The 26441-nt window shown below is 49.4% G+C and overlaps 1 protein-coding gene across 1 annotated transcript; it reads right to left on the reverse strand.

Moving 5' to 3' along the window:
* Window positions 1-346: 346 nt before the first annotated feature.
* Window positions 347-25785, reverse strand: LOC134433893 (inner centromere protein-like). Its single transcript, XM_063182591.1, has 3 exons — window positions 25117-25785; window positions 24546-24936; window positions 347-378 (listed from the first exon to the last, which is right to left on the reverse strand). The coding sequence occupies exons 1-3, from the start codon at window positions 25609-25611 to the stop codon at window positions 347-349; spliced, it is 918 nt and encodes a 305-aa protein (XP_063038661.1). The 5' UTR covers window positions 25612-25785.
* Between the last annotated feature and the right edge of the window lie 656 nt (window positions 25786-26441).

Genomic DNA, 26441 nt, shown 5'->3' on the forward strand with positions numbered 1-26441 from the left:
AGTGAAGTCTCAGCTCAATGTCTTCCTAATCCTGATTGCCTTCAGCCTGTCTCTGTCTGGCTCCTGTCCCCTCAGTGCCTGCAGGCAGAGCCCTCAGTCCTGCTGGACTGGGAGAGGAGCTGGCCCTGGGAAGAGCTGTTCCTTTAAAGCTCAGCAGCACAGACACAGCACAAGGACTTTAATGAGCCTCTTGGGACTTTGGTGTTGTTTACATCAGACTCAGTGCCTAAGAGGGTGTTCATAAAACTTCTCAAGAACTCAAAATTAAATTGAAACTCTGAAGTTTCTTGAAGTTTTAATGGGTCTCACTGAGAGACCCGACTGAGAAAGTGTCCCCAGGTTCCAGTCAGCGCAGAATGCTGGAGGCAGTGATGACAGCTGGGGACAAAAAAGGCAAAGATGTCTCTGGTGCTGAGCAAACCTGGATGTGTTTCAGGAATGCCAATGGCAAACGCCTGAGCCCCAGCCCCTGGCCAGGCAGATCCTGTCCCTCCCTCCTTGCTCAGGGCTCTTCCTGGGATGGGCACTGGCATGTGGGGATGTGCAATGGCAAGGGCAGGAGCATGGGGTGGCCCCTGCCAGGCTGCTGAGCAGGGACAAGGAGGCAATGAGGCCCCAAGCCTGCAAGGGTCACTTGTCTCCTGCTCCTGCCTCAGGCCCAGGCCCAGCAGCCATGGCCAAAGTGCTGCCCAAGTTGGCTCTGGCAGGGCTGCCTTGCAGCTGCTGCACATGCCTGTGCCCTGTGCAGCCCAGGCTGTCCCACGGTGTCCCTGCCCTGCGCCTCTGTCCCTGCAGGCTCTGGGAACAGGTGCCCTTCTACATTTTGGCCACATACCTTGGCAGATTGAAATGTTGTCCATATGGATGGCTACAGAACACCAAAACATAAATTCTCATCCTTTTTTTCTCAATATATAGGATCATAAGTCCGTATACTATGCTTTGGTGGTTTTCTTTATAATGAAACTGACCTTTCTGAATAGAAGACTGCCCTTCTTTGTGTGTAATATCTAATACAAAGGTAAAAATAATTAGGAATCATTTTAGGCATTGGAATTCTTGACCATAGCACTCCAGGGAGGGGAATTTAGAATACATGTGTTTTTCAATACAGCTATTGTTCTGGAAGCTTGAAACATAACTGAAGTGGACAACTGGGAAGTGACTTTGTCCTGCAGTCTTATGGTGCTTCTTTTTTAAGAAATTCATGCGTGAAATTATAACTAACCTGATGTAATTTTTATTTTTAGAGGAAAAAAGGGGTCATTAAGGGTAACTAAGGCATATCCATAAGACATTCTATAAATCTTTAGATTACTGAGCCCCAAAGGATAAGTTACCATGGTATACCATGATAAAGGTGAGACAGAGTAAAGATCCATTCTGAATTAGGTGAAGTGTCTAAGAAAGGTGAAAAGTCTGTGAGGCCAAAGCTGAAGGAAAAACTCGCATGCCGAGACAGCAAGGAGACAGAGAAAGAAAAACAGAAAAGACCACAAGGTCAATTTGCCCCCGATTTAGAAATTCCTTTGATAAAGAAGAACTGGTGCTAAATGTCACGTGGAATGAATATGTATGAACTTATTGTGAAACTGTATGCATATGCATTTGGAAGGGGGATAAAAGAAGACCCGATGTCTTCAGAGGTACGCATGCCTTTTTGGGGGAAAGCATCCGGCACGCGTCGTAATAAACATACCGGGCTTTACAACTTTTACAAAGTTGTGAGGTTTCTTCTTGTCTCTGCAAAACATTATGGCGAGCCAGCCGGGAGTCCTCTGTCCCCGCAGGGGCAGGGGGGATAGACGGACCTCCAAGGCACGCCCTAGGATTTTTTTCCTGGTGGGGCTCCGCTCGTCTCAACTTGCCACCTGCGGAAACAGACAACGACCTGCTGGCCTGCGGAGGAAGATACGATATGTACTGAGGGGCCCCTGGGGGAGGGAAAGGAGAGCAAGGGAGTAAACCACCCAGAGACGTCTGGGTTCAGCTGATGGAGCAGCTGTATTTGAGACGGGGTTCATCGTTCTGATAGAGCGGAACCGCCAGCAGCTCTTCTAATTGTGCAAGTGTATAAGTGTATGGTATATAAAAGAGAGTAGATCTACAGGGCCCTACAGTGCGGGGGGGGGGGGGTCAGTACTACCTGTGTTTGAAGCAGCCGAGTGAGGCCTGAGGCACCAGCTGCAGCAGGCTGCGGGGGCAGGGAGAGAAGTGCCCCCGCGGAGAAACGAGTGGAGGAGCGACAGTGATTGTGTTTAAATGTCGTGATTTGTGTAGATTTGGTACATTCTAACCGTGAGTATGAGCTCAGAGAGTTCCTTTGCCTTGGATGTTTGGATTTGATCTCTAGACTGTGTGCTGTTTTTTTTGATTGTGTCCAGGAAAAATTGATGTGAGTAAATGCCGAATTATGGTATGTTGTGTTGTGGTGAGAAAAGTGAGCACTTTGAGAGATATGCCCTTTCCCAGTGATTTTGTGTGGTGATTTTCTTCCGCTGCATTGTGGTAATTTGATTCTCAGATTGTATAGTAGTGTTTGTGGAGATTTTAGGATTTTGTTTGCAACAAGAGTAGTATTTTACATAGGAGAACTATAGTACGATGATTTATGCTTAACTACGATAAAGCGATAAAGCGAGTTAAAGGAATTCCAAGAATTCCCCCCCTCACAGCAATTCAAGCCTTGGCTTTATTGAATTTGAGATAAAGGGGGGGGGGTGCTGGTGCGTGTGTCTGTGGGCGTATCAGATTTTCGGCTGTGACTAGCACAGCCTTTTTGCAAAGCAGTAAAACAAGTGTAAATAGACACAGTGCTTAATTAGATTGTGCAAGAAGAGAACTAGAAAAGACTGATATTTTGTAAAACAGAGTTTATATAAAAGAGATGAATGAGATGAACTAGTTAATGAGACTTATGAGATTTATGAGACTTCAGCTGGTACTGCAGTAAGTCTGGACTGGAAACAATCTGTAGGGATTTAAAGTTCTCTGTAACAAACAGAATAGCCTGCCTTTGCAGGCAATTTCGGGGAGCCTTTGGTGCATCGAGAGGCTGGCACGCTGCATGAGGTGACAGTGGCTGTCCCCTGGGCACAGGGACAGCTCTGGCTGCCCTGTCTCCCCAGGGAACACAGGAATGACCTGTGGGCAGGGAGAAAGAGGTAATGAGAACTGACCAGAGCAAAGAGGTTCCTAAATTAGCCCCTTTTGGGAGGGGCTCATTGGGAGAAGGCTGCCAGTCGGAGCAGCTCAGAAAATAAAAAGATTTATAGTACTTCATTGCTGTTAGTACTGTTTTAAAATAGGAAGATAAATGGGATAGAGTTTTTTGTATGCTGAAATGTCTTTTTGTTTTAAGAAATCACCCAGAATGGCAAAGAGACTGTAAGATCAGACCGCCCTCTGGTCTTGGCCCTTGAAAAAGGAAAACAAGGCAAAGAGAAAGCAAATCAAACATGTTGTTCAGCATGCAGCATAAGATAGCAACGTATGAAATCAGGCAAAGATTATCATGCTGAAATGCAAAGCAATCACAGTTCACAAAATGAGTACATATGATTTGCTAAAAGCTCCTCCCAAGGTAAGGGAGGAAGGGTAAAGATGACCTCCCCAAAAGGGAAGAATTTTTGTCGACACAAGGGTCATATATTCAGTTTTAAATAAAGCTTTAGTACCTGTGGAGAATGTTTATGTTGTAGTGTGGGGAATGAACAACTGGCCAGTCTGGGAAGGCATACTTGTGCAAACCTTTAAAGTAACATGTGTACTATGTGTACCTAAAAGCTTTTGTACAATTCGCTCAATTTGCTAAACATTCTCAAATGAGAAAGGTTACTCTGGAGGCAAATGATATAAAGAGGTTAGGCTTAACATTAACAGACATTAGTAAGGAGATATTGGAATAAGTAAATAAGTGTTTTCAAGGGTATGGGCCTCTGCTGTACCAAGGAGACTGAAAGATGCTCCCCCATGAGCATCAAGCTTAAGGAAAGAACACAACTAGTGAGAACTGAGTAGTACCCTCAAAAGGAAGATAAGGAAGGAATCAGCCCAATAACTGATAGTACTGGATTAAGTGCTGTCAATAAGAATACTAATCAAAAGAGATGTACAACTGCAAGGGGTGGGCTACCATTGAAAGAGAGCTAGTAATCCCTTCCCATTTTCGTGGTTACTAGTAAAGGAAGGGCACTAGAAAGCACACTAGGGCCTAACTACTTAAAAGTCTTTTATAGAGTGCGGCTCCTTTTTCGAAATGACCAAGGCTGCCAGTGATACAGAGTGCATTGAAATGAAGTGTTGACTTTGAAGCAGTAATTTCCACAGGCTTTCTAGAACACACATCTGATTGAAACAATCGTTGTATCGTTGTCAGGAATTTATATGCCACTATCACTCAGGTGAGCCGACAGTGTGATCCTTGCCTCCAGACTAACCCCAAAATACCCCCCGGCCAAAACTCGGTCAGACTGGGAGAGGCCATGGGCCTGTACAGCAGTGGCAAATTAACTTTTCAGAACTCCCAAGGAAAGGGGGGTATCAGTATTTACTGGTATTGACAGATACATTTTCAGGGTGGCCAGAAACATTCCCCACCAGAACTGTCAAAGCTCAAGAGGTGACCACATTATTTTTACAAGAAATAATACCACGCTTCAGAGTTCCAGCCACGATATCCTCAGATAAAGAATCACACTTCATTTCCAAAATAGTGCAACAGATTAGTAGCCATCTGGGCATAGATTAGGAACTTCACATCCCATACCACCCCCAATCAAGCGGCCAGGTGGAGAGTATGAATCGTTTGATTAAGCATCAAATCATAAGACTGGGGCAAGAAGTTAATCTACCCTAGCCCAAGCTCTTCCACTAGCACTATTGCAAATTCAAACTAAACCTTGAGCTAAAGGAATGCTGAGTCCTTTTGGAATGCCTTATAGAAGACCATATAGAATACAAAGGGAATGTCCAGAATGTCCACCTACATGGTGGCATTAAGCAAACAGCTCAGAGTAATTGAGAAACATGTGGCTGGAACTCGGAGGAGGGAGTTAGATTGCCTGGGGATGATGTATATGTTAAGTCTCTTACAGAGAAGACTTTGGAACCACAGTGGGAGAGATCACTGCAAGTACTTCTCACCACCTTCACTGCAATCAAAATCAAGGAGCAGGATGCCTGGATTCATCACTCTCGGGTGAAGAAGGCCCAGAAACCCCTTAAGGAGTGACGCCAGGAGACAATGAACTGAGATTAAAACTTACTCGGGCAAAATGAGTACATTGCGGTTGGGAGTAGCTCATATTTTAGTTTGTAGAATTGTTTGTAGAATTGTTTTGTGTGTAATCATAACTGAAGTTTTAGAACTTGAGAGTACCTCTATTGAAAGTAATGCTGAATGGCCTTGGTCCCTGGCATTTAATCAGTGTACTGGATCCATAGGAAAACCTTCTGAGATAAAAGATTTAAACATATCTACTGTAGTAATCCACGAGAATCAGGTATGTGAGGAGCAAGAATGGCAGGAACAGGAACTGTGGACACTTCAAGGAATCAGAGGAGAAGAAATCAAAGTAGGGTGCCAGGTCATCAATAGGGTAGCTTATGAGAGACCAGATGTAATTAGTGTCTGAACCTCCCCCGGTGTATATGAACACCAGGAAGTCTGTGATAACCTAAGTGAATCAGACTGTTGGTGTAATTTCACCTTGATACAGCCTGTAGAAGTGACCTGCCTTTGAGCTCGAATTACTATCAGACTTTCATTTGAATTCAAAGGGGACACTGCACTTTTTACCACAGCAGGGCCTTATACACCCCATACTAGTTCAGACTCTACCCAAATTCCAAACTTGAACGTAACGTAGTAAAGAATGTGACTGAACAACAGCTATTATTCAATCCAGAATGGTCTCTCAAATGTGTGGTGTTGATAATGCAAATTAACATCTCAAGAATCCAACCAGCCTGCTCCTCCTTCCTAAAAACTTCCTTTGAGGGCTGGACAACATGGTTACAAAAACAGGCATATCTCAGGAGAAGAACAAGAAAGGAAGGAGCCAGCTCTCCTGGTGTCTAAAACCAGGAACACCGAGAAATCAGTTTCCTTAGGTCATTTTCCAAGCTGGTTGGCTGAACACTCAGGCAATGGCTGGTAAAGGGTGCTGAACTGCAGGTGGTAAATTAGTCCAAGCAAGAAAGGTGATTTTCTTTATTTATAGCTATCCATTTTCCTCCTGACATTTGGATCAGTGATTGTCCCAGTCTGAGGCGGTTGGATTCTGCTTAAAAGAGGTAGAGAGAAAGACCCCCCCTCAGAGCTCAGCAGCAGGCTGTAGGATTTTGAGCATCACTTTGGTGCTGAGTGTTTCAAGCAGCAGAAATCTGATCCCAGTTTCTTCTGAGGCACTGCAATGAATTTAGGCTCTTCTCTCAGACTTCCCCTTCATTATTTACTCGAGGCTTGGACCTGAAGCTAGGGGCAAGGTGGGTGAGGTTTTGTAGACCAGGAGAGACATTCCTGCTTGCCACACATCTGGGAAATCAGGTGCTTTGGAGGGGGAAGGAGATTCCCTGAGGTCTCTACATTTCAGAACAAACATCTGCCTCAAATATGAACTAAACCTCTGTCAGATACACTTGTGAAGTGTGTCTGAATTTGCAGTGTGAGCCCAGCACATCCCTCTGGCAGGGAGGGATGGTCATAAACAGAAAGCAGTTCCTGTTCCCCATAACAAACATCTAACTGGCATATTAGGGACAAGATTAGGAGTTTTAAATGGAATTGATTCAGAAATACTGGTGAATAAACTGGCCACTGCAGCAGGTAGCCTAACAAAATTGAAGCAGCCTTTATAGTAATCTCTATTGGCATTAGGAACTAGCCAGTGACAGATTTCAAAAGTACTGCCAAAGTAAGGAAGTATGAAAAGGCCGGGGACCAAGACCACAAGCTGATAGTAGAAGCACTTAGTATAGTTCAAGATAATGTGTCTTTAGCTTTCAGTTGTATACAAGCACAGTTATGGATACAAGCCACAGCAGCTCTGATCGTATGGGAAAGGGGTGAAGGTAATTTTCCAGCTGAAATTCAAGAAATTGTGTGGGATAATGCAATTGATTTTGAAAGGAAGTTTCAGTCTTGGTGGACTATGGTGAATTTCACCTATGATCCTGTTTCTAATGTAGCAACTGCCTTTGTGCTTCCATACATAATGCCACTGTTTATGTTATCCATCCCACCATTGTCCTAGGATTAAACCATGAAAAAACAATACTCTATCCTTCAGAACATAGAGTGTGGGCACGAAAGATGAATAAAAAGTAGCAGACAGTAAACTTAGAATCCTGCATTACTAGAGAACAGATGGGATTCATTTGTGAAAGCAATACTATTAATGCTCAGGATGTGTGTTTGGACACTGAACAGAGTATTTGTCACTTTGAAATTCATCCAGTCACTGACCAGAAAACTGTGCTTGTATATACTGGAAAAGGGTGTGTGTGTCTGAGAACTGCCTATGCTGCTGTACAAATTGATAGCAATGATGTTATTCTGTCTAGTAGAAACCATTCTAATTTCTGTATTTGTAATTTTGTTAAGATTATTGGGTGTGATTTTTCATATTTGGTACCAGTAACATCCCACCAGCTGATTAAAGCCAATTACACACTGTATCACAGACTACCACCTACCTCTATTGGGATGAACCTTACATTAGTGAAACAATTAATTAAGCACCAAGACCTATTGGAAGGCTTGAGAGAAATCCAAGAAAAAGGAAAGAAAACCTTAATTACTGTCCAACATGATACAAAGTAGATAACCACAGTTCTACAAAGAATATATTGTTAATTTGGGACTGGAGAATGCTACAATGAATAGCTGTACTAACATCTTTGTCAAACATACATGGTGAAGCACTAAAAGACACTGTCGTGAAGGTTTTCATTAAGTAAAAGAATTTACTTATTTCCTAGGAAAGGGGGGAATGCGACAGAGTAAAGATCCATTCTGAATTAGGTGAATTGTCTAAGAAGGTGAAAAGTCTGTGAGGCCGAAGCTGAAGGAAAAACTCGCATGCCGAGACAGCAAGGAGACAGAGAAAGAAAAACAGAAAAGACCACAAGGTCGATTTGCCCCCGACTTAGAAATTCCTTTGATAAAGAAGAACTGGTGCTAAATGTCACACGGAATGAATATGTATGAACTTATTGTGGAACTTTATGCATATGCATTTGGAAGGGGGATAAAAAAAGACCCGAGGTCTTCAGAGGCACGCATGCCTTGTTGGGGGACTTGCGTCCGGCGCGCGTCGTAATAAAAGCATACCGGGCTTTAAAACTTTTACAAAGTTGTGAGGTTTCTTCTTTTCTCTGCAAAACATATCCCAGTTGCCCTGAACGTTCTCGTAGTCATTGCCAGGCACTCACAGTTACCTCAGAGTGGTTCAGCTGCCCCCAGTTTCATCCCAGTCACTGCCAGGACATCCCAATTGTCACCAGCATGCATCCTGTCATTCCCAGTTTTTCCCAGTTCCTCCCAGTGTGTGCGCAGGCAGCTCCCAACATGGGCCTGGTAGCTCTCAGGAACCCAGTCAGGGTCTATTGACACCCACTATAATCCCAGTGTGATCCCAGTCACTCCCAGTATGATGTCAGTCACCCCCAGTGGGATCCCAGTTGTTCCCTGTCAATGCCAGCAGGACCCCAGTAGTGTCCAGTATGATCCTCATGACTCCCAGTGTCTCCCAGTATATCCCAGTCAACCCCAGCATGCTCCCAGTCACTCCCACTTCCTCCCAGTTCCTTTCAGCATGATTCCAGTTGCTCACAGCCCCTCCCAGTCAATCCCAGTATGATTCCAGTAACCCACAGTGTGATCCCAGTCTCAGTCAGCATGGACCCAGCTGCTCCCACTGTGATCCCAGTATGATCCCAGCTGCTGCCAGAATAGTCCCAGTCGTTCCCAGTTCCTCCCAGTATGATCCCAGTTGTCCCTCGAATAGTCCCAGTCCCTCTCAGCATGGTCCCACTCACTGCCAGTTGTCCCCAGCATGCTCCCAGCTGTTTGCAGTGTGATTCCAGTCCAGCCAGTATGGTCACAGACACTCCCAGTATATTCCAGTGTGCCCAGTAATGTTCTGGTTAGCTCAGAATGATCCCAGTCTTTCCCAGTTCCTCCCAGTTGCCTCCAGCATGATTTCAATTTCTGGCAGATGCCTGAGATAATGTCTAAGTTGCTCCCAATATAATCCCAGTTATTGTCTCAGTCTCCTCAGCATGGTTCCAGTACCTTCCAGTTGATCCCAGTTGCTCCCACTCTGTCCACATTTTCTTCCCAACATGGGCCCAGTAGCTCCCAGTAACCCCCAGTCAGGATCCATTCTCATCTGCTGTAATCCCAGTGGCCCCCAGGATGATCCCAGTTGCACCCAGTCCACACCAGTATGGTTACAACCACCCCCGGTATGATCCCAGTCACTCCCAGATCCTCCCAGTATGATTCCAGTCATGCTCAGAGTGACTCCCTGTCACTCCCTGTGTGGGGCCAGTTGCTCCCAGTCACCTCCAGCATAGTTCCAGTCACAGCCAGCACCTTTCCAGTCACTCCCAGTCTGGTTCCAGTAGGATCCCAGTCACTCTCAGATATTCCTAATACTTTTCCAGTCACTGCCAGTATGATGCCTGTCAGTTCCAGTATGACCCCAGCATGGGCACAGCTGCTCCCGTTATCATCCAGTGGGGTTCCAGTTGCTCCCATTTACCCCCACTGTGGTTTCAATCACTCCCAGCATATTCCAATTACTCCCAGCAGGTTCCCAGTTAGTCCCAGTTGTCCTCAGTTGCTTCCAGCCTGATCCCAGTTGCTCACAGCCACTCCCAGTCACCCTCAGTGCAGTCCCAGTTGCTCCAAGTATGATCCAGTTTGATCCAAGTTGCCCCCAGCATGGTTCCAGTTGCTCCCTGTTCCTCCCAGTGTGATCCCAGTTGAACCCTGTTGTCCCTTCTGTAGTCCCAGTCACTCCCCATGTGATCCCACTCCCTGCCAGCATGATCCCAGTCATGCCCAGTTGCCCCCAGTGTAGACCCAGTCACTCCCACTCACTCCCAGTTGCCCCTACCATGGTCCCAGTTCTCCCCAGCATGGTCGCTCTTGTTCCCAGTCATTCCCAGTATGATTACAAACACTCCCAGTACATCCCAGTTTCCCTCAGCATGTCCATGGTCCTTCCCAGACACTCACAGTGATCCCAGTAAGGTGCTTGTTATCCCAGTATGTTCTCAGTCATGCCCAGCATATCCCAGTTGCCTCCAGCCTGCATCCAGTCATTGCCAGTTCCTCCAGTTTGCTCGTAGCATGATCCCAGTTTCTCTCAGTTGCTCCCAGGGGCCCAAAGTGTGATCCCAGCTGCTCCCTTTCAATACTAATATGAGCCCAGTAAGCTCCAGTATGATCCTTGTCACATGCCAGCACTCCCAGTATGGTCCCAGTAACTTCCAATCACTCCCAGTTTGGTCCCAGTTGCCTCCAGCCAGATCAATCCAGTCAGTCCCAGTATGATGCCATTTGCTCCCAGTGTGCTCCCAGCTGTTCCCAGTCACCCCCAGTATGGGGGATGATGTGCATGGTGTGTTCCCAGTCACTCTCAGACGCTTCCAGTATTAGTCCAGTCCCTCCCAGTATGACCCAAAGATGAGCCCAGAGTGCTCCCAGTCCCTGCCAGTATGAACCAGTTGTGCCCCACATGGTTCCAGTTGCTCTCTTTCACCCTCACTTTTGTTCCAGTCACTCCCAGTCTCTCCCAGGGTAGCCCAGTTCCTTCCAGCACATTCCCAGTCACTCCCAGTCCCTTCCAGCATGATCCCATTTGCTCACAACCACTCCCAGTCAGCCTCAGTGCAGTGGCACTCACTGCCAGTATGATCCCAGTCACCTCCAGCATGACCCCAGTTCATCCCAGTGTAAGCCCAGTGGCTTCCAATCATGTCCATCATGTACCCAGTCACTACCAGTTCCTCCCAGTTGCTCCTTGCATGATCCCAGTTGCTCAGAGCTGCTCCTGGTCACCCTCAGAATGATCCCAGTCACTCCCAGTATATCCCATTTGTCCCCAGTATGGTCTCAATTTCCCCCTGCAGGCTCCTACTCCATCCCAGTATGATCCCAGTATGATCCCAGTCTCCCTCAGTGTGATTGTAGTCTACCACGGCATGGGCTCAGCTGCTCCCAGTATGATCCCCGTAGTATCCCAGTATAATCCCAGTCATTGGAGATGTTGATCTTTGACATCCCTGAACGATCCCTTTTGGTCCTGAAACAGACTTGCAGAATCCTGAAACAAAGAACTGCTAAAGAAAAATCACTAATAACTATTTTAAAAAATCCATTGATAATTATCAAACAATATTGAGAAAATTTCTGGAATGCTCTGGCCACTGTCCTTAATTGAATCACTTGGGCTGAGTCTGACTTGTGGCTTTCCAGTACTTTGAGCTGGTAGCTCTGGCCACCATTTTTTTTTTTTTTTTTTGCACCACTGGGTGGGACAGGGTCCCTGGCCCCAATCCGAGTGGGCAGACCAAGGACCCCAGACCAGGCCCACAGAACAGAGCCCCAGGCCTGAGTAGGGGGATCAAAGCCCCCAAACCTGGTGGTGGGCAGGCCAAACAGCCCAGACCTGGCCTGCAGGGCAGGGTCTTTGTTCTCACAGCCCACCCCCACCGTGCTGCCAGTGCCTCGGCAGCAGGAGTGACCGAACGCTTTTTCCCTCTCCCCCCAGAACCACCAGTGCACACTGGCAGCTGGGAAGGAGAAGCTTTCCCCAGGGATCTCCAACCCGGATCTGCAGGTCTTCTTTCCCCAGAAAAAGTCAGCAATGCTTGCTGTTCACCCCCCCACCGAACCCCACGATTCACATTCCAGTGTTCCTGTTTTCTGCTCCTCAACATCATCCCCATCCCCATCCCCTCCGGGCTTGTGGCCAGAGGCAGCACCTCTGGGAGCCACATCCCCCACGCTGCTGGTGCACGTGAGGGGAGTCAGGCACCCCAAATCCCAGCGAAAAGCCCCTGACCAAACGTGAATCAGCCTGTGAAAAATGTTGTGTCCCAGAAAAACACTGAGTTTGAAAGTTTTCAGCTGGGAGGCACGGGCAGTTAACAAATGAGCCATGCCTCCCCTGAGGGACAGGCCAGCGTCCCCTTCTTCTCTCCCAGCTCCCACCACAGGGGTGTTATAAATGAGAAGCTTGACTAGGCCAATATTCAAGCAGCAATCAAGTCATTAATTATTATGATAAATTATGAGCGATACAGCGCTGGGAACAATGGGGGAAGTTTTCCCTCCAACTGCACACCGATAGTTGAGGCTTACAGGCATTTATAGGGGTACTCAGCTTTCTCAGCCTTTTCTATTCCCAAGTTTTCTATTCCCAATTCCACACCTATTGTGATCTAGTTTTTCTCAGGATGTATCCAGAAAGCAGTATCCCCAGACGGTGGTGGTTCGGTTTCTGAAAGAAGGAAGAAATATCCCAGATGGTGTGGTCCAGATTCCAGATGCGGGTCCACCTTTTAATTGCAGAGACTATAAATCTCATAACAGTGATGTCCAGCTCCCCTTGGTCGAAACTATTAATCCTTGAGTTGATGTTAATCTTCCTTTCTCAAGCTGCTTTTCACTGTTTTGTTAAGATGTGAGATAAGCATGTTTCCTTTCATGTGTTCTAAAGCTATAGTTTCAAAGACCCTTACTAAAACAAATATTCTAAAATTATACTCTAAAAGGTTATTACTGCAAAACTCTTTAAGGCTTAGCCACAAGCAGAAAGTTCCTGTCAAAAAGCAGCATCCTTAAGGCTTTAATTCAAATCCTCCTAAATCAACTTAAGACATATAAAGGTTAATTACGAACAAAAGATAGGCTCAAAGGCCTTCTTCCATGCTTTACTTTCCTCAGTAATTATTAGAATTCATCTTTATAACTGCCCCATGGTCGGTTTACACCCATATTACAATCACAAATACCATGTTGCCAGTATGTACCTGACACGAAACACAGCTTTGTATTTCACAGGGGGCACAGGGACGGCTCCTGTGAGAAGCTGCTGGAAGCTTCCACTGTGTCTGGCACAGCCAATTCCTGGTGGCTTCAAAGATGGACCTGCTGCTGGCAAAGGCTGGGCCAGTTACAAATGGTGGCAATGCCTCTGTGATAACAGATTGAAAAAGAAATCAAAATGGAGATTGTGGCGCAGTTTTAACTCCAGTCAGAGGAGAGCAGAGGGAGAACATGTGAAAAGAACAACTCTGCAGGCATCCAGGTCCGTGCAGAAGGAGGGGCAGGAGGTGCTCCAGGCACTGGAGACCCAGGCACCCTGCAGGAGAGCCATGGAGAGAGGGGCCCTGCTCCCAGGCTGGAGCAGCCTGTCCCTGGAGGAATGCACCCCCTGGAAGAGTGACCCATGCTGCAGCAGTTTGGGAAGGACTGTTGTCCCTGGCATGGACTCACACTGCAGCAGTTTGCAGAGGGCTGCTGCCCTTGAAATGGACTCACATGGGAGAAGCTCCTGCAGAACTGTCTCCCTGGGGAGGGACCCACGGTGCAGCAGGGGAACCACTCCGCTCCCTGAGCAGGGCCAGAAGCCATGGGTGATGAACTGACCATAACCCCCATTCCTTGTCTCCATGCACTGCTGGGTAGGAGGCAGAGCTGGAGAGAGGGGAGGGGCTTATTTTATTTCCCCTTTTCCTCCTCTGACTTTGTTAGTAATAAAAGAATTTCACATCTCTAAGCTAGACCTGTTTTTCCAGTACAGTATTTGATGAATGATCTCGCCCAGTCCTTATCTCAACCCATGAACCCTTTATTAAATTTTCTTTGTCCAGCTGCAGAGGGGAGTGAGTGAGCAGCCCACATGGATGCCTGGCATTTGGCCTGGGTCAACCCACGACACCTTGGTACCACAGGGTCACAATGGACCCTTGGTTCTATGGGGTCTCATTGGTTCCATCAGGCCCTGCAGGGACACTTCATCATTCAACAAGGCCCCAAAGTTTCACAGTGGTCTCCAGGATTCCATGGGGCCCTGCAATGTCAAAATGGACCTTTGGATCCATGGGGGCCCACAGTGTCACAATGGGCTCTTTTGGTTCTACAGCATCACAATGGCCCCTCGGTTCCATGTGTCCTGCACTGTTCCATGAATTCTTAGTTCCATGGGGTCCTGTAGGGTTACAATGGTCTCCTTGGTTTCGTGGTGCCACAGTTGCCATAATTTCCATGGTATCCCAAGTGCCCTTGGATCCCAAGAGGCCCCAGAGTGTTACAATGGCCCCCTGCTTCCATGAGGCCCTGTAGTGTCACAATGGTGTCCATGATTCCATCAGGCCCTGCAGTGTCACCATGGGCAGTTGGTTCAGTGACACTCCACAATGTCACCACGGCCCCATGGTTCCATAGAGCCCCACTGTGTCACTGTGGTCTCTTTGGTTCCAAGGCTTAGAAGTGCCAGAAGGACCCTTTGGTTCCATCAGGCCTTGAAGTTTCAAAATGGTCTCCATGGTTTCATGAGTAACCCCTGTGTCACAAGAGACTCTTGGTTCCCTGAAGTTCTCCAGTGTCACAATGGGCCCTTAGTTCCATGAGGTTTGGTAGAATCCCAATTGACTCCTTGGTTCCATGAAGCCCTGCAGTGTCACAATGTCCATGGTGTCACCATGGTCTCCTAGGATCCCCAGTATCACCATGGTCTCCTTGGCACCATGCAGGCCTTGTAACAAGAGACAGTGAGCCATTTTGGGCCTTAGATGAAAGGCTGCAGAACCCATGCTTGTGAGGCTGTGTCACTGATAAGAAACAAAAACCACCTGAATCTGAACGCCAAATATCATCTCAAGTACCTTCAATCCCAGCCTCGACAGAGGTAGAAAATACAAACAAGGATTCTACAGTAAATCAAAAACAGGGACCATATTTGGAATGCAGGCAAAATGCATTCAAGTGCATTCAAATGCACTCTCTATGATGGGGAGGTGATAATCCCCTATTCCAAGAATGAGTTTAGGAAGGGCAGACTATTGAAGGAACTTCAGAGAACCACAATATAAGAAAGGCAGGTGGCACAGGTAATTCTGGGATAGGGAGACCAGAAAGCAAGAGCAGATGAACCAGTGCAGTCGCCACCAAGAAGATCACGTTCACACGCTGTGTGCAGCAACCCCATCAGGCCGTGTCACGATCCCCTGGTACAAGGGGGGTCACGATGGTTCGTTTCACTGATCTCAGGGTGCAAAGACACACAGCTGGGGACTTTCAGTATTGATCAAAACAAATGCACCTTTTAGTGATTGCCCACTAAATGCAACAGAAAGATTAGAAAGGATATAAAGGACAGAGAGACAGAGAAAAGAAGGGGGGGAATATCTGCCAACAGAGAGATTAAATCCACATGGTCTGGCCAATAGATCCATCTGGTCACGTCAGGGAGAGTCTCAAAGCCTTTGGTTAACTCAGGGCTCTTTTATAATCTACCGCCGGGGGGGGAACAGGACGGCACATGGAGGGAACAGTGGAGAATAAATCCATTGGGAACAGGTACAGACAGTCCAGTTCTGAACAGCACAAACCAGTGCCAGCAGTGAGTGAGGCCCGTTGTTTCTGGACTGGTTCCTATAGGAAACCTCTCGCTTCCCATGGCAGACATCCCGCTCCAGTCAGGCCAACACCCCGGGGTTAGAATTTGAAGGGTCTCAGTCCTAGGGGGGCCTTCAATCTCCATCCTTGACTGTGGCTGTGAGGCAGATGAGGGATCTTGGACCGTCTCTTAAAGACTGACATCCCAAAACATAGTAGTAATTATGCATTTCCCCTTAAAAATATAATTTATGGAATTAGGAAAATTATAACTATTTTTCTTATTTATAATAGTATTATTCTATATTTGTAATAGGAAATTTTAATATTTATATTTAAAAATCCACAGCATTTTAGCAAGGAAAAAATTTATTGGTCATTAGTTCTAAGTAACACAATTCCCAACATGAATTCATTGAGAAGTATGGCTATTGATTTTTCCTTCTTTATGCTAATCAGCCGTATTTTAAATCCTTTTGTTATCTTTTTTATCATTTTCACAGACAGGATAAAAGGGGCCACTTTGGGGTCCGTGGAGACTTGGGGTCCGTGGAGACATCTGTGAGGCACATTTGGGACAGTTTGGGGTCTGAAAAGGGAATTCAGAGAGAACTTGAGGGTCTGGAGGACACTTGGGCAAGCTGAGTGGGCACTTGGAGGGGCACTCAGGGATTCTGAGGGACAGTTCAGGGTCCGGGGAAGCACTTGGGGGTCCAGGGGGGCTTTTTGAGGTCAGGGAGGGGAATTTGGGGCCCTTCGGGATCCGGGCGGGCCCTTGGGGGGCTCTGAGGGGGCTCGCTGGGGCGCGGGGGCTGATGGGAGTTGTATGCGCGGGTCTAATGCAGTTTAACGGGGCCGTGGAGCATCACGGGAGTTCGAGGCGCAGGTGCAAAGGCTCTCAGTGAGGCGCGGGGTGTAACGGGAGATGAAGTCCCGGCTGGAACAGCACTGGACATGCGCCGCGGAGCTTGATGGGAGCTGTAGTCCCGGAAGTGGTTCCAACGCTTCGTTTGGGGGTCCGGGGAGGCACTTGGTGGACCCCTCTGCATCCGAGCCGCGACTTGAGATCCTCGGGGAGACGTAAACGGTTCGGGAGCGCTTGGGGGGAGCTCGGGGAGCTCTAACCGGGCCCTTTAGGGCGGGGACACGGCAGGAGTTTTAGGCACGGGTCTGTGTTCTGAGGGACTCTGGAGCCACGGTGGAGAGGAGACGAATTTCCAGAAGTGGCTGTACCGGGCATCTGTGGGGTTAGGAGCACTCTGGGGGTCCGTGGACGATTTTGGGGGGTCCCAAATGGGCGCTGAGGGGGCACTGAGGCATCCTGGAGGGTCTGGGGGACACTTAAGGGACAAAGGTGTGGTGGATCCTGGGGGTTCTGTGGAGTGCGGGGTATGACGGGCGTTGTAGTCCCGGCTCCAATGGGGCTCAATTTGGCCGCGGGGCATGACGGGAGTTGTGGCTACCGTAGGCACCGTCCCCGAGTCCCCGATCTCTGGCGCTCATTGGCTTCGGGCGGTGATGGGCGGGAGTCTCGGCAAATGGGATGCGGTGGAGGCGGGAACAGCCCATTCAACCTCTCCAGTCCCTCCCAGTACAGCCCAGTTCATCCCCAGCACAGACCAGTACAACCCCAGTACAGCCCAGTTCATCCCCAGTACAGACCAGTACAATCTCAGTACAGCCCTGTTTATCCGAAGTAGAACACCGTAGGAGCCCAGTGCCCCTCCAATCCCTCCCAGTACAGCCCAGTCCCTCCCAATACACCTGAGTTTATTCCCAGTCGTTCCCAGTTCATCCCAATGTCATCCACAGGATGCCCCAGTGTCCCCAGTCTTCTCCGCAATGGCCCCACTGTCCCCAGTATGTCCCAGTCCTCCCTAGTGTCACTCCCAGTATGTCCCAGTGTCTCCCACAGCGTTCCAGTGTTCCCCAGTATGTCCCAGTCCTCCCCAGTGTTTCCAAGCACAGTTTCATTTCTCTCGGTGGCCGTGGCAGCCAAACCCAGCAGTGGGGTCAGTGCAGTGCCCATGGCCACAGCCCCTTGCAGGGGCCCAGTGCAGCTTGGGCTGATGATCCACCCTCACAGCTGGCCCAGGGCAGCTCTGCAGTGCCTTTGGTGGCACCTGGGGCTGGCACACACCTGAGCAGTGTGTCTGTTTGCAGTGGGGAAACTCAGCAGTTTGAGATTGCTGCAAAAAGTACAAAAAGGGAAAACCCCTCTGAGGCTGGGTGCAGCCAGCTCTGCAAGCACAGCAGGGCCCAGGGCAGTGAGGAGAGACAGGATGGGGCTGGGCAGTGTGGAGCAAGGTTGTGCACACTGGGTCAGAGCTCCAGGCACAGCTTCTGTGAGCAGGCCAGAGCTGCTGAGGAGAGACCCTGGGTCAATATCAATCACAGAATGCTGCAATCACCTCTGCTCTAAAGAGAAATTTAATCAAAGACACCCTTTAAAACAGGAATGTATATTTTATTACTGCTCTTTGAAATCTTTCTCCATGATTAGACTAGGAAAACTTTAATGACCCTCTCAGGCTTTGGTGTTGTTTACATCAGACTCAGTCCTTGAGAGTGTTTTGAAAAAACTTCTCAAGAACTCAAAGTTAAATTTAAACTCCAAATTTTCTTGAAGTTTTATGGCTCCCACTGAGGGACACAACTGCCTGCCTCTGCCTGCCCACACAAAGGCTCCTGCTGGGGGACATGCTGCACTACAGCCCTGCCCTGGCAGGGAAATTCCTTTCTGTTTGGGTCCTGTCTGTTTTCCCTATCTGCCTTTTGCATTAATTCTTTCTTTCTCTGGCTGTTCTCCATTGTGCCAAAAGGATCCAGCATCTCTGAAACCTCCCTTCAATCCCTCCCAGGTCTCCTCTGCTGTCCTCAGTCTCCACTCCACTGAGCACAGAGCTGCTTTGTGCCTGTACATGAATTTGCCATTTCAGAGGGTGTCATTTATTCAGGCCTGAGCTCTAGTGAGGGATATCTCCCAACCTCACGTGGACATGTAATTCTACCAGTGTGTTGCTTATATACAGTCCCTAAATGTGAATTACAATTTACCCATTTCCATAAAACCAACCCCAAATTCCCAGATTCACTCCTTGTTTTCTCTATCCCTGCACCCTTGAGCCAGATGTCTTCTTCTTCTCTTCCACCCATTCCTGCTGGGAAAGCAGCCCCTGCATGCCTTGTTCCTGTGCTGAAAGTTCACAAGCACAGTAAAAACTGAATTCACCCTTTTGGTATCAGCCCCAGGCTCTGTGTGGGCAGGCAGAGGCAGGCAGGAGGCAGAGCTGTCAGCAAAGGAAGGCCCCAGTCAGATGGGGCAGCCGGGGGATGCCAACAGCCTGCAGGGACAGAGGCGCAGGGCAGGGACACCGTGGGACAGCCTGGGCTGCACAGGGCACAGGGATGGGCAGCAGCTGCAAGACAGCCCTGCCAGAGCCAGCTTGGGCAGCACTTTGGCCATGGCTGCTGGCCCTGGGCCTGAGGCAGGAGCAGGAGACAAGTGACCCTTGCAGGGCTGGGGCCTCATTGCCTCCTTGTCCCTGCTCAGCAGCCTGGCAGGGGCTGCCCCATGCTCCTGCCCTTGCCATTGCACAGCCCCACATGCCAGTGCCCATCCCGGCAAGAGCCCTGAGCAAGGAGGGAGGGACAGGATCTGCCTGGCCAGGGACTGGGGCTCAGGCCTTGGCCCTTGGCATTCCTCAAACACATCCAGCTTTGCTCAGCACCAGAGACACATTTGCCTTGTTTGTCCCCAGCTGCCATCACTGCCTCCAGTGTTCTGCTCTAACTGGAACCTGGGGACAATTTCCCAGTGGTGTCCCTCTGTGGGACACATTAAAACTTCAAGAAAATTTGGAGTCTAAATTTAACTTTGAGTTCTTGAGAAGTTTTTTCAAAACACTCTCAAGGACTGAGTCTGATGTAAACAACAGCAAAGCCCCGAGAGTGTCATTAAAGTTTTCCTAGTCCAGTTATTCAGAAAGATTTCAAAGAGCAGTAATAAAATATACATTCCTGTTTTAAAGGGTGTCTTTGATTAAATTTCTCTGTAGAGCAGAGGTGATTGCAGTATTCTGTGATTGATATTGACCCAGGGTCCCTCCTCAGCAGCTCTGGCCTGCTCACAGAAGCTGTGCCTGGAGCTCTGACCCAGTGTGCACAACCTTGCTCCACATTGCCCAGCCCCATCCTGTCTGTCCTCACTGCCCTGGGCCCTGCTGTGCTTGCAGAGTTGGCTGCACTCAGCCTAAGAGGGGTTTTCACTTTTTGGGGTTTTTTGAAGCAATCTCAAACTCCTGAGTTTCCCCACTGCAAACAGACACACTGCTCAGGTGTGTGCCAGCCCCAGGTGCCACCAAAGGCACTGCAGAGCTGCCCTGGGCCAGCTGTGAGGGTGGATCATCAGCCCAAGCTGCACTGGGCCCTGCAAGGGGCTGTGGCCATGGGCACTGCACTGACCCCACTGCTGGGTTTGGCTGCCACGGCCACCGTGAGAAATGAAACTGTCCTTGGAAACACTGGGGAGGACTGGGACATACTGGGGACACTGGGAACACTGTGGGAGAGACTGGGACATACTGGGAGTGTCACTGGGGAGGACTGGGACAATCTGAGGACGCTGGGGGCATTGCGGAGAAAACTGGGGACACTGGGGCATCATATGGATCAGGTTGGGAGGAACTGGGAACGACTGGGAATGAACTCAGGTGTATTGGGACGGACAGGGCTGCACTGGGAGGGACTGGAGGGCCACTGGGGTTGAACTGGGTTCTACTTGGAATGAAATGGGCTTTAGTGGGGTTATACTGGTCTGTACTGGGAATGGACTGGACTGTCCCTGGAAGGACTGTAGGAGGGTGATTTGGCTGTTCCCGCCTCCACCACATCCCATTTGCCGAGGCTCCCCCCATCACCGTTCCCAGGCAATCATCACTAGGAATCCGGGCCTGGGGGCGGTGCCCAGAAAGGCGCCATATTTTCTCCTTGCATACAACTCCCATCACACCCCGCGGCCCTATTAAGCCCCAATGGAGCCGGGACTACAACGCCCGTCATGCCCTGCGCTTTACAGTACTTCCCCCCTAGGATCCGCCCCCATCTGTCCCATCAGTGTTCCCCAGACCCTCCACGATCTCTCAGTGCCCCCTCACCGCCCATTCGGGAGCCCCCGAAAGCGCCCCGGATCCCCTGAGTGCTCCCAACCCCTCAGATGCTTGGTACAGCCACTTGTGGAAATTTATCTCCTCTCATCCCCTGCGGCCCCAGAGCCCCTCAGAACAGTCCCGCGCCTAAAACTCCTGCCGTGACCCGCGCCGTAAAGAGAACGGTTAGAGCTCCCCGAGCTCCCCGCAAGGACTCCCGAATTTTTTAAGTTCCCGTGAGGGTTTCAAGTCGCGGTTCGGACGCAAAAGTGTCCCCTAACAGCCGTCCCGGACCCCCAAACATCGTGATCGAGCCACTTCCGGGACTTCAGCTCCCATCATGCCCCGCGCCCCTCCGAGAGACATTGAAGCTGTGCCTAGAACTCCCATCTTGCTCCGCGGCCCTAATAAATCGTATGATGCCTGCGCCTACAACTCCCATCACCCCCCGCGCCCCAGAGCCCCCCCCCCCCCCCCCCACCCCACCCCGGTCAGCTTCCCCCAAGGGCCCGCCCGGACCCCGAAGGGCCCCAAATTCCCCTCCCTGACCTCCAAGGGCCCCCCTGGACCCCCAAGTGCTGCCCCAGACCCCGAACTGTCCCTCGGGATCCCTGAGTGCCCCTCCAAGTGCCCACCCGGCTTCCCCAAGTGTCCTCCAGACCCTCAAGTTCTCTCTGAATTCCCTCTTCAGACCCAAAACTGCCCCAAATGTGCCCCAGAAATGTCTCCACGGACTTCAAAGTGCTGCCCCTTGACCCTTTTAGGGAAAAAGTTTATAAAAATGGTGCCAAAAGGACTACAAATATTATTAGTTACCATAAAGAGGAAGAAATAAATAGTCCATAAATCTTAATTAATTAATGAATGGTATTGTGTTTACTTTGAACTAATGAGAAATAATTTTTTTGGTTGCTAAAATAGTATTGATTTTTAAATATAAAAATTATGTAGTAAAATATTGAATAATACTATCACAGTTAGAATGATATAAATATAATTTTGTTAATTAATTAAATTTTATTTAGAAGGAAAAATGCTTAAATTTTTTTCATGTTTTGTGATGTGAGGTATGGTGAGGTTTGGGGTGAGGAACAACTTGTCCAAACAGGCTCAGCCTGCAAGGGGCTCATTCTCCCTGCCCAGACCTCCTAAGGAGACATTCAGCATCAAGATCACCTGAGGAATGTTTCTGTCCCCTCTTCTCTGAAATAAAAATAAAAAAATATTTCCTTGACTAAAACCAAAAATCCTGATGTGCACTTTGGAATCTCCCTCCTGAAGAGAACTCCAAACTGACTCCAATCTCTGCACAAGCCCTGGAGACTGGATGACAATGGAAGGGAGACAAAGAGCTCCTGAGGGCTTTCTGTATTTTAATCAGCCCCACGCTGGATTTGGGGCTGGCTCCAGGAGCCTCAGGCACGCAGAGAAGGATGGAGAAGCTGCTCAAGGAGTCAGCAGCAAAACTCCAAGTGCCTTGGAGCATGGCTGGGCCCCAGGGAGGGCAGGGAGTGCCAAAGGCTGCCCAGGGCCTGGTGAGAGCAGATCCTTGAGGGCAGGATTGCAGGGAGCCCAAGGCTCTGAGCAGGGAACTGCAATGCTGAGCAAGGCCTGGCTTGGCTGGGTTTTCTCTCCTTTCAAGAGTCTCTGGGTAGGCACTGCTGGTTTCAGGTCTATGGTCCCTGCTCTTGGCCTGCTCTGGTTAAGGTGACAAAGGCAAAAAGCTCTGACCATGGTTATGTTTTCCTTGGTTAGAGGTGTTATTTTAATTCTTCATTTGCATGGTGGCTTGTTGTTCTAGGGGTTTTCGTTAGGTCATTCTTTTCTGCTAGGTCTTATGGCATTTTCATATTTGGTTATCATGACATAATCTTCTTCTTTATGGTGTCGGGTGGTTCGCCATCTTAGATGAGTGGGAGTGACAGTAAAAGGTTTTAAAATCATGAAATTTGGGGAATTAGAAAGAAGCTATAGACTTTGTGGGGCCTGGGAAAATGTTTAAAATATACTCTGAAAATGTTAGAATTTGTGTTTGCCAGATCATGTGAAATTGCACCTGCGTAAGCAGTATATGATAAATGATGTAATTGATAGATGTGATGATGGTTTAGTAATTAAATATAATTATTGTATAATCATACAAAGAATCATGAGAAACTATTTCAGAAATTTAAAGGGGAGCCACGAGGAGCCCATGCTTGGATGAAATCTATGTATACAATAGAACAATATTGTTGCCTTCCGATGCAAGGCGAGGTGACCTGGTTCTGAGGAAACGGCACGGTGACCCAAACTCTCCAGGGTCACTCGGGCCAAGAACACACACAGACACCAGTATGGTGGACGGTTCAAGACCTTTATTGTCCCGCCTCGTCGGGTTTTATACTGGGAAAGTTTTTTCCCTACGTCAGGGGGCTTTACTTTACTGTAATTGGTTAGTAAGGAGTAGAAAGTTACTAATGTTAGGGGGGACTACATTCTTGGGTGATCCCTTATCACTAGAAGTTAGGGGGAGAGGAGCTCTACTGCTTTCCGTAACATCGCGAGATTTTCCGAGTGTTTGACCCTATCTACTACATCTCCCCCCCCTTTTTTACAAATGAACGAAGTAGTCATATACATGGGTACTGAGCTGAGGCATGGGGTTGTCAACAGAGAAAGGGGTTTGGTGAACCTGGGTAGAAAATCTTGTGACTGGCAGTGTTCTCTGGTCGAATTCACAGCAGCGAATTGCTGGCCTATGAACAGGATGTTGGCCCTTTCTGGGCGGGTCTGAATGAATGAGACCAGCTTGTTCAGCAGGCATGGTCCGAAGGTGACAGCTAAAAGTAGCATTGCCAATGGACCTGTTAGGGTAGAAAGTAGGGTGGTCAGCCATGGTGATCGATTGAACCAGGACTCGAACCAACCCTGTTGGGCTTCCCTGTCTCTCTGTCTCTGAGCCAGTCTGTTTCGGAGTTCTGCCACGGAGTCTCTCACGACTCCCATGTGGTCTGCATAGAAACAACACTCCTCTCTCAAGGCGGCACACAGGCCTCCTTGCTGCATGAACAGGAGGTCTAGTCCTCGCCTTTTCTGCAAGACCACTTCTGAGAGTGAGGAGACTGACTTCTCTAGAAAGGAGATGGATTTCTCGATCCTCTGCGGGTTCTCGTCAATTGTTGTCTGCAGATGTGACAGTCCTTGGTGTTGGGTCACTAGGGCTGAGACTCCTGTGGCCGTTCCGGCTGCTCCTGGGCCCAGCAGCATCGCGACAGCTACACCTGTTGCTATTTCTCTTTTGTGGAGCCGGCTGGGCTCCTCGAAATGGCGATACACTTCTTCATCTGCGCGGCACAGGGCCCTAGGAGCAATCAGAACTTGGACACAGAAGTCGTTAGAGTCATTGAATTTGGCAAGGAACACACAGGGACTCACTCCAGATTGCTGGCAAACCCACATCCCAGGTGCGGATGGGACTACCCAGTTACTGTTTTTCCCGTTGGGTTTGACAACTTCGGTGCAGACGTTGCCTTTCTGCCTAGCTAGGGTTACATTGCCAAAGCATCTGCCTCGGCCCGTGACTTGACTCAGGGTGATTCCTTTGCGGGGGGTGTCCCCTCTACATTGGTTGGGTGCATCTGCTGTGGGGTAACTGAAGGGAGTGTTTAAAGCGACTCCTTTGTAAAAGGGAGATTCGACATTGTAACAGAGCCAGCAGGATTCGGTTAGGTTAGGGTTAGATTTGTTCAGGGATAGGAAGGTAGCTTCTAACATACGAAGGATTGGATCTAAGTCTGACTCGGCTAAATGGTCCACCCAAAAGGACATGTGTGTGGAGTGTGGGGAATTGGGGTCTACCTTTGGCCGTCCTGGAAACAGGTCGGTGATGCAGAGCACGAAGGATGGGGTGTTTGGTGTGGTGATTTCTGTGAGCACCTTGTCACTACTAAGGTGTTGCGTGACCCACTTGAACGGCCGATGGGGGTTGTGGTCTGGGCTGACTTGCCCTCTGGCAACAAGCCCCAACAGCAAGATCACACAGAAACACCATTGATGCTTGGGTCTCACCCGTGCGGGTCTCTTGGGTGCTGCCTGACGGCTTGGTGGTCGGTCACTTTCGTCTGGAACCGGGATGTACGCGTCACGAGGACATCCCACGAGCAGGTCCTGTAAACAGAAACTCGCAACTCTCGTCAGTCTCATTCTGCTCGCTATGGAGGTCCAGCTTAATTGGCTTAAGTGGACACCACCTGATTTGCCGTCCCTTTTGACAGCTGCGTACCCTCTCCCTGTGGGCGTCAACCTCCAGCCCCATCCCCATTCACCTAGCTCGTTTCTAATTACCACCTGTGGGCCCTCCGCTCCTGCTTCTGCTCCCAGGCCTTCTGATCCTCCCTTTTTCATCTGCTCCAGTCGCTCCAGCTGCCTCTGGCCCTCCTGGTACAGCTCCTCAGTCCTCAATGCCCGCTCCTCTGCATTCTGCTCCGTCTGTTTCACAATGCCCTGCTGGGCTCTCATCAGCTCCTGCTTCCTCTGGTGCTCCAGCTCCTCCTGGACCTCCGTGTCCTTCTCTCGCTCTATTTCCATCATCTTGTTCAGGCGCTTCTCTTCCTCCGTCAGTTCCTCGAGGATCATCTGCTTCTCCAGGACTTGCTTGTCCCAGATCATGTCGGACTTGGCACTGAGGAACAGCGTGTTTAGTTCCCGCACATCTTCCTCCTCTTCCGGCTTCATCCTTGTCGCTCGCTGCGGCAGCTTCTGCTTCCCCTGCTGCAGCTCCTCATCCACATCTCTCCCGCGGTCCCTCTCGTCCTCCAGCTCTGCCTTTGCTTCTTCCAGCATTAGGGCTGCTGCTGATGTTGACACTCCTGGTCCCTTTTTTGTGTGAAGCGTTAAAGCCACCAACTGAGTGCTTTTCCACGCCCGGGACTGCCCTCCCACTCCGTTCACTGGAGGGACTTCTTTGAATTGCCAGTGTCCGGGCCAATGTGCTTGGGGAAAAATCGTGCAGTCTGATCCCGTGTCTGCGCAGAACTGAAACCCTATGACGTAGGGATGCTGACTGCCGTAAAGGCGGCATGTCCCCCACACCATCAGGGGTTCCTTCCCTATTCTCATGGCCAAGACCACCCAGGGATCCCACGCTGGGGTGTCCCCTGCTGTTCCCGTGACTCTGGTGTGGCTTGTGGCAGTGGGGGGTGCGAAAGCATTACTGGTGGTGTTGTGCAATTCTGGCACTGCGTTGTAGGTGGGGATGTAAAATTGACTGCTCCCTGTGGGGGCATGGGGTATGAGAGTCCCCTGCCCCACTGGGGGTTGCTGTAGTTGGGCCGCTGCACATTCCAGATGGGAGGGGGCTGAACACGGCCCGGCCACCCCCTCCCTCCTCCGTTTCCCTGGAGCCCGGATCTGCATTCTTCAGCTAAATGTCCCTTCTTCCCACATGCCCAGCACGGTCCCCTAAGTTCTCCTTCTCGTGGTGGAGCAGCTGCTGATAGGCACCTTGGCTGGGGGCAGTTTGCTGCCACGTGGCCTGCCTGGCCACACTCAAGGCATGCCATCCCACTGGTTATTGCAGTGTGAACTGCTGCTTGAATGGGAGCAAGGTGTTCCTCCTTTGCCACGTGTCTGATCATGTCGGCTATGTTAGCCCCAGGTGGCAATGATCTTAA

This window comes from Melospiza melodia, unplaced genomic scaffold (genome assembly GCF_035770615.1).
Source record: "Melospiza melodia melodia isolate bMelMel2 unplaced genomic scaffold, bMelMel2.pri scaffold_28, whole genome shotgun sequence".
In the NCBI taxonomy this organism is placed as follows: Eukaryota; Metazoa; Chordata; class Aves; order Passeriformes; family Passerellidae; genus Melospiza; species Melospiza melodia.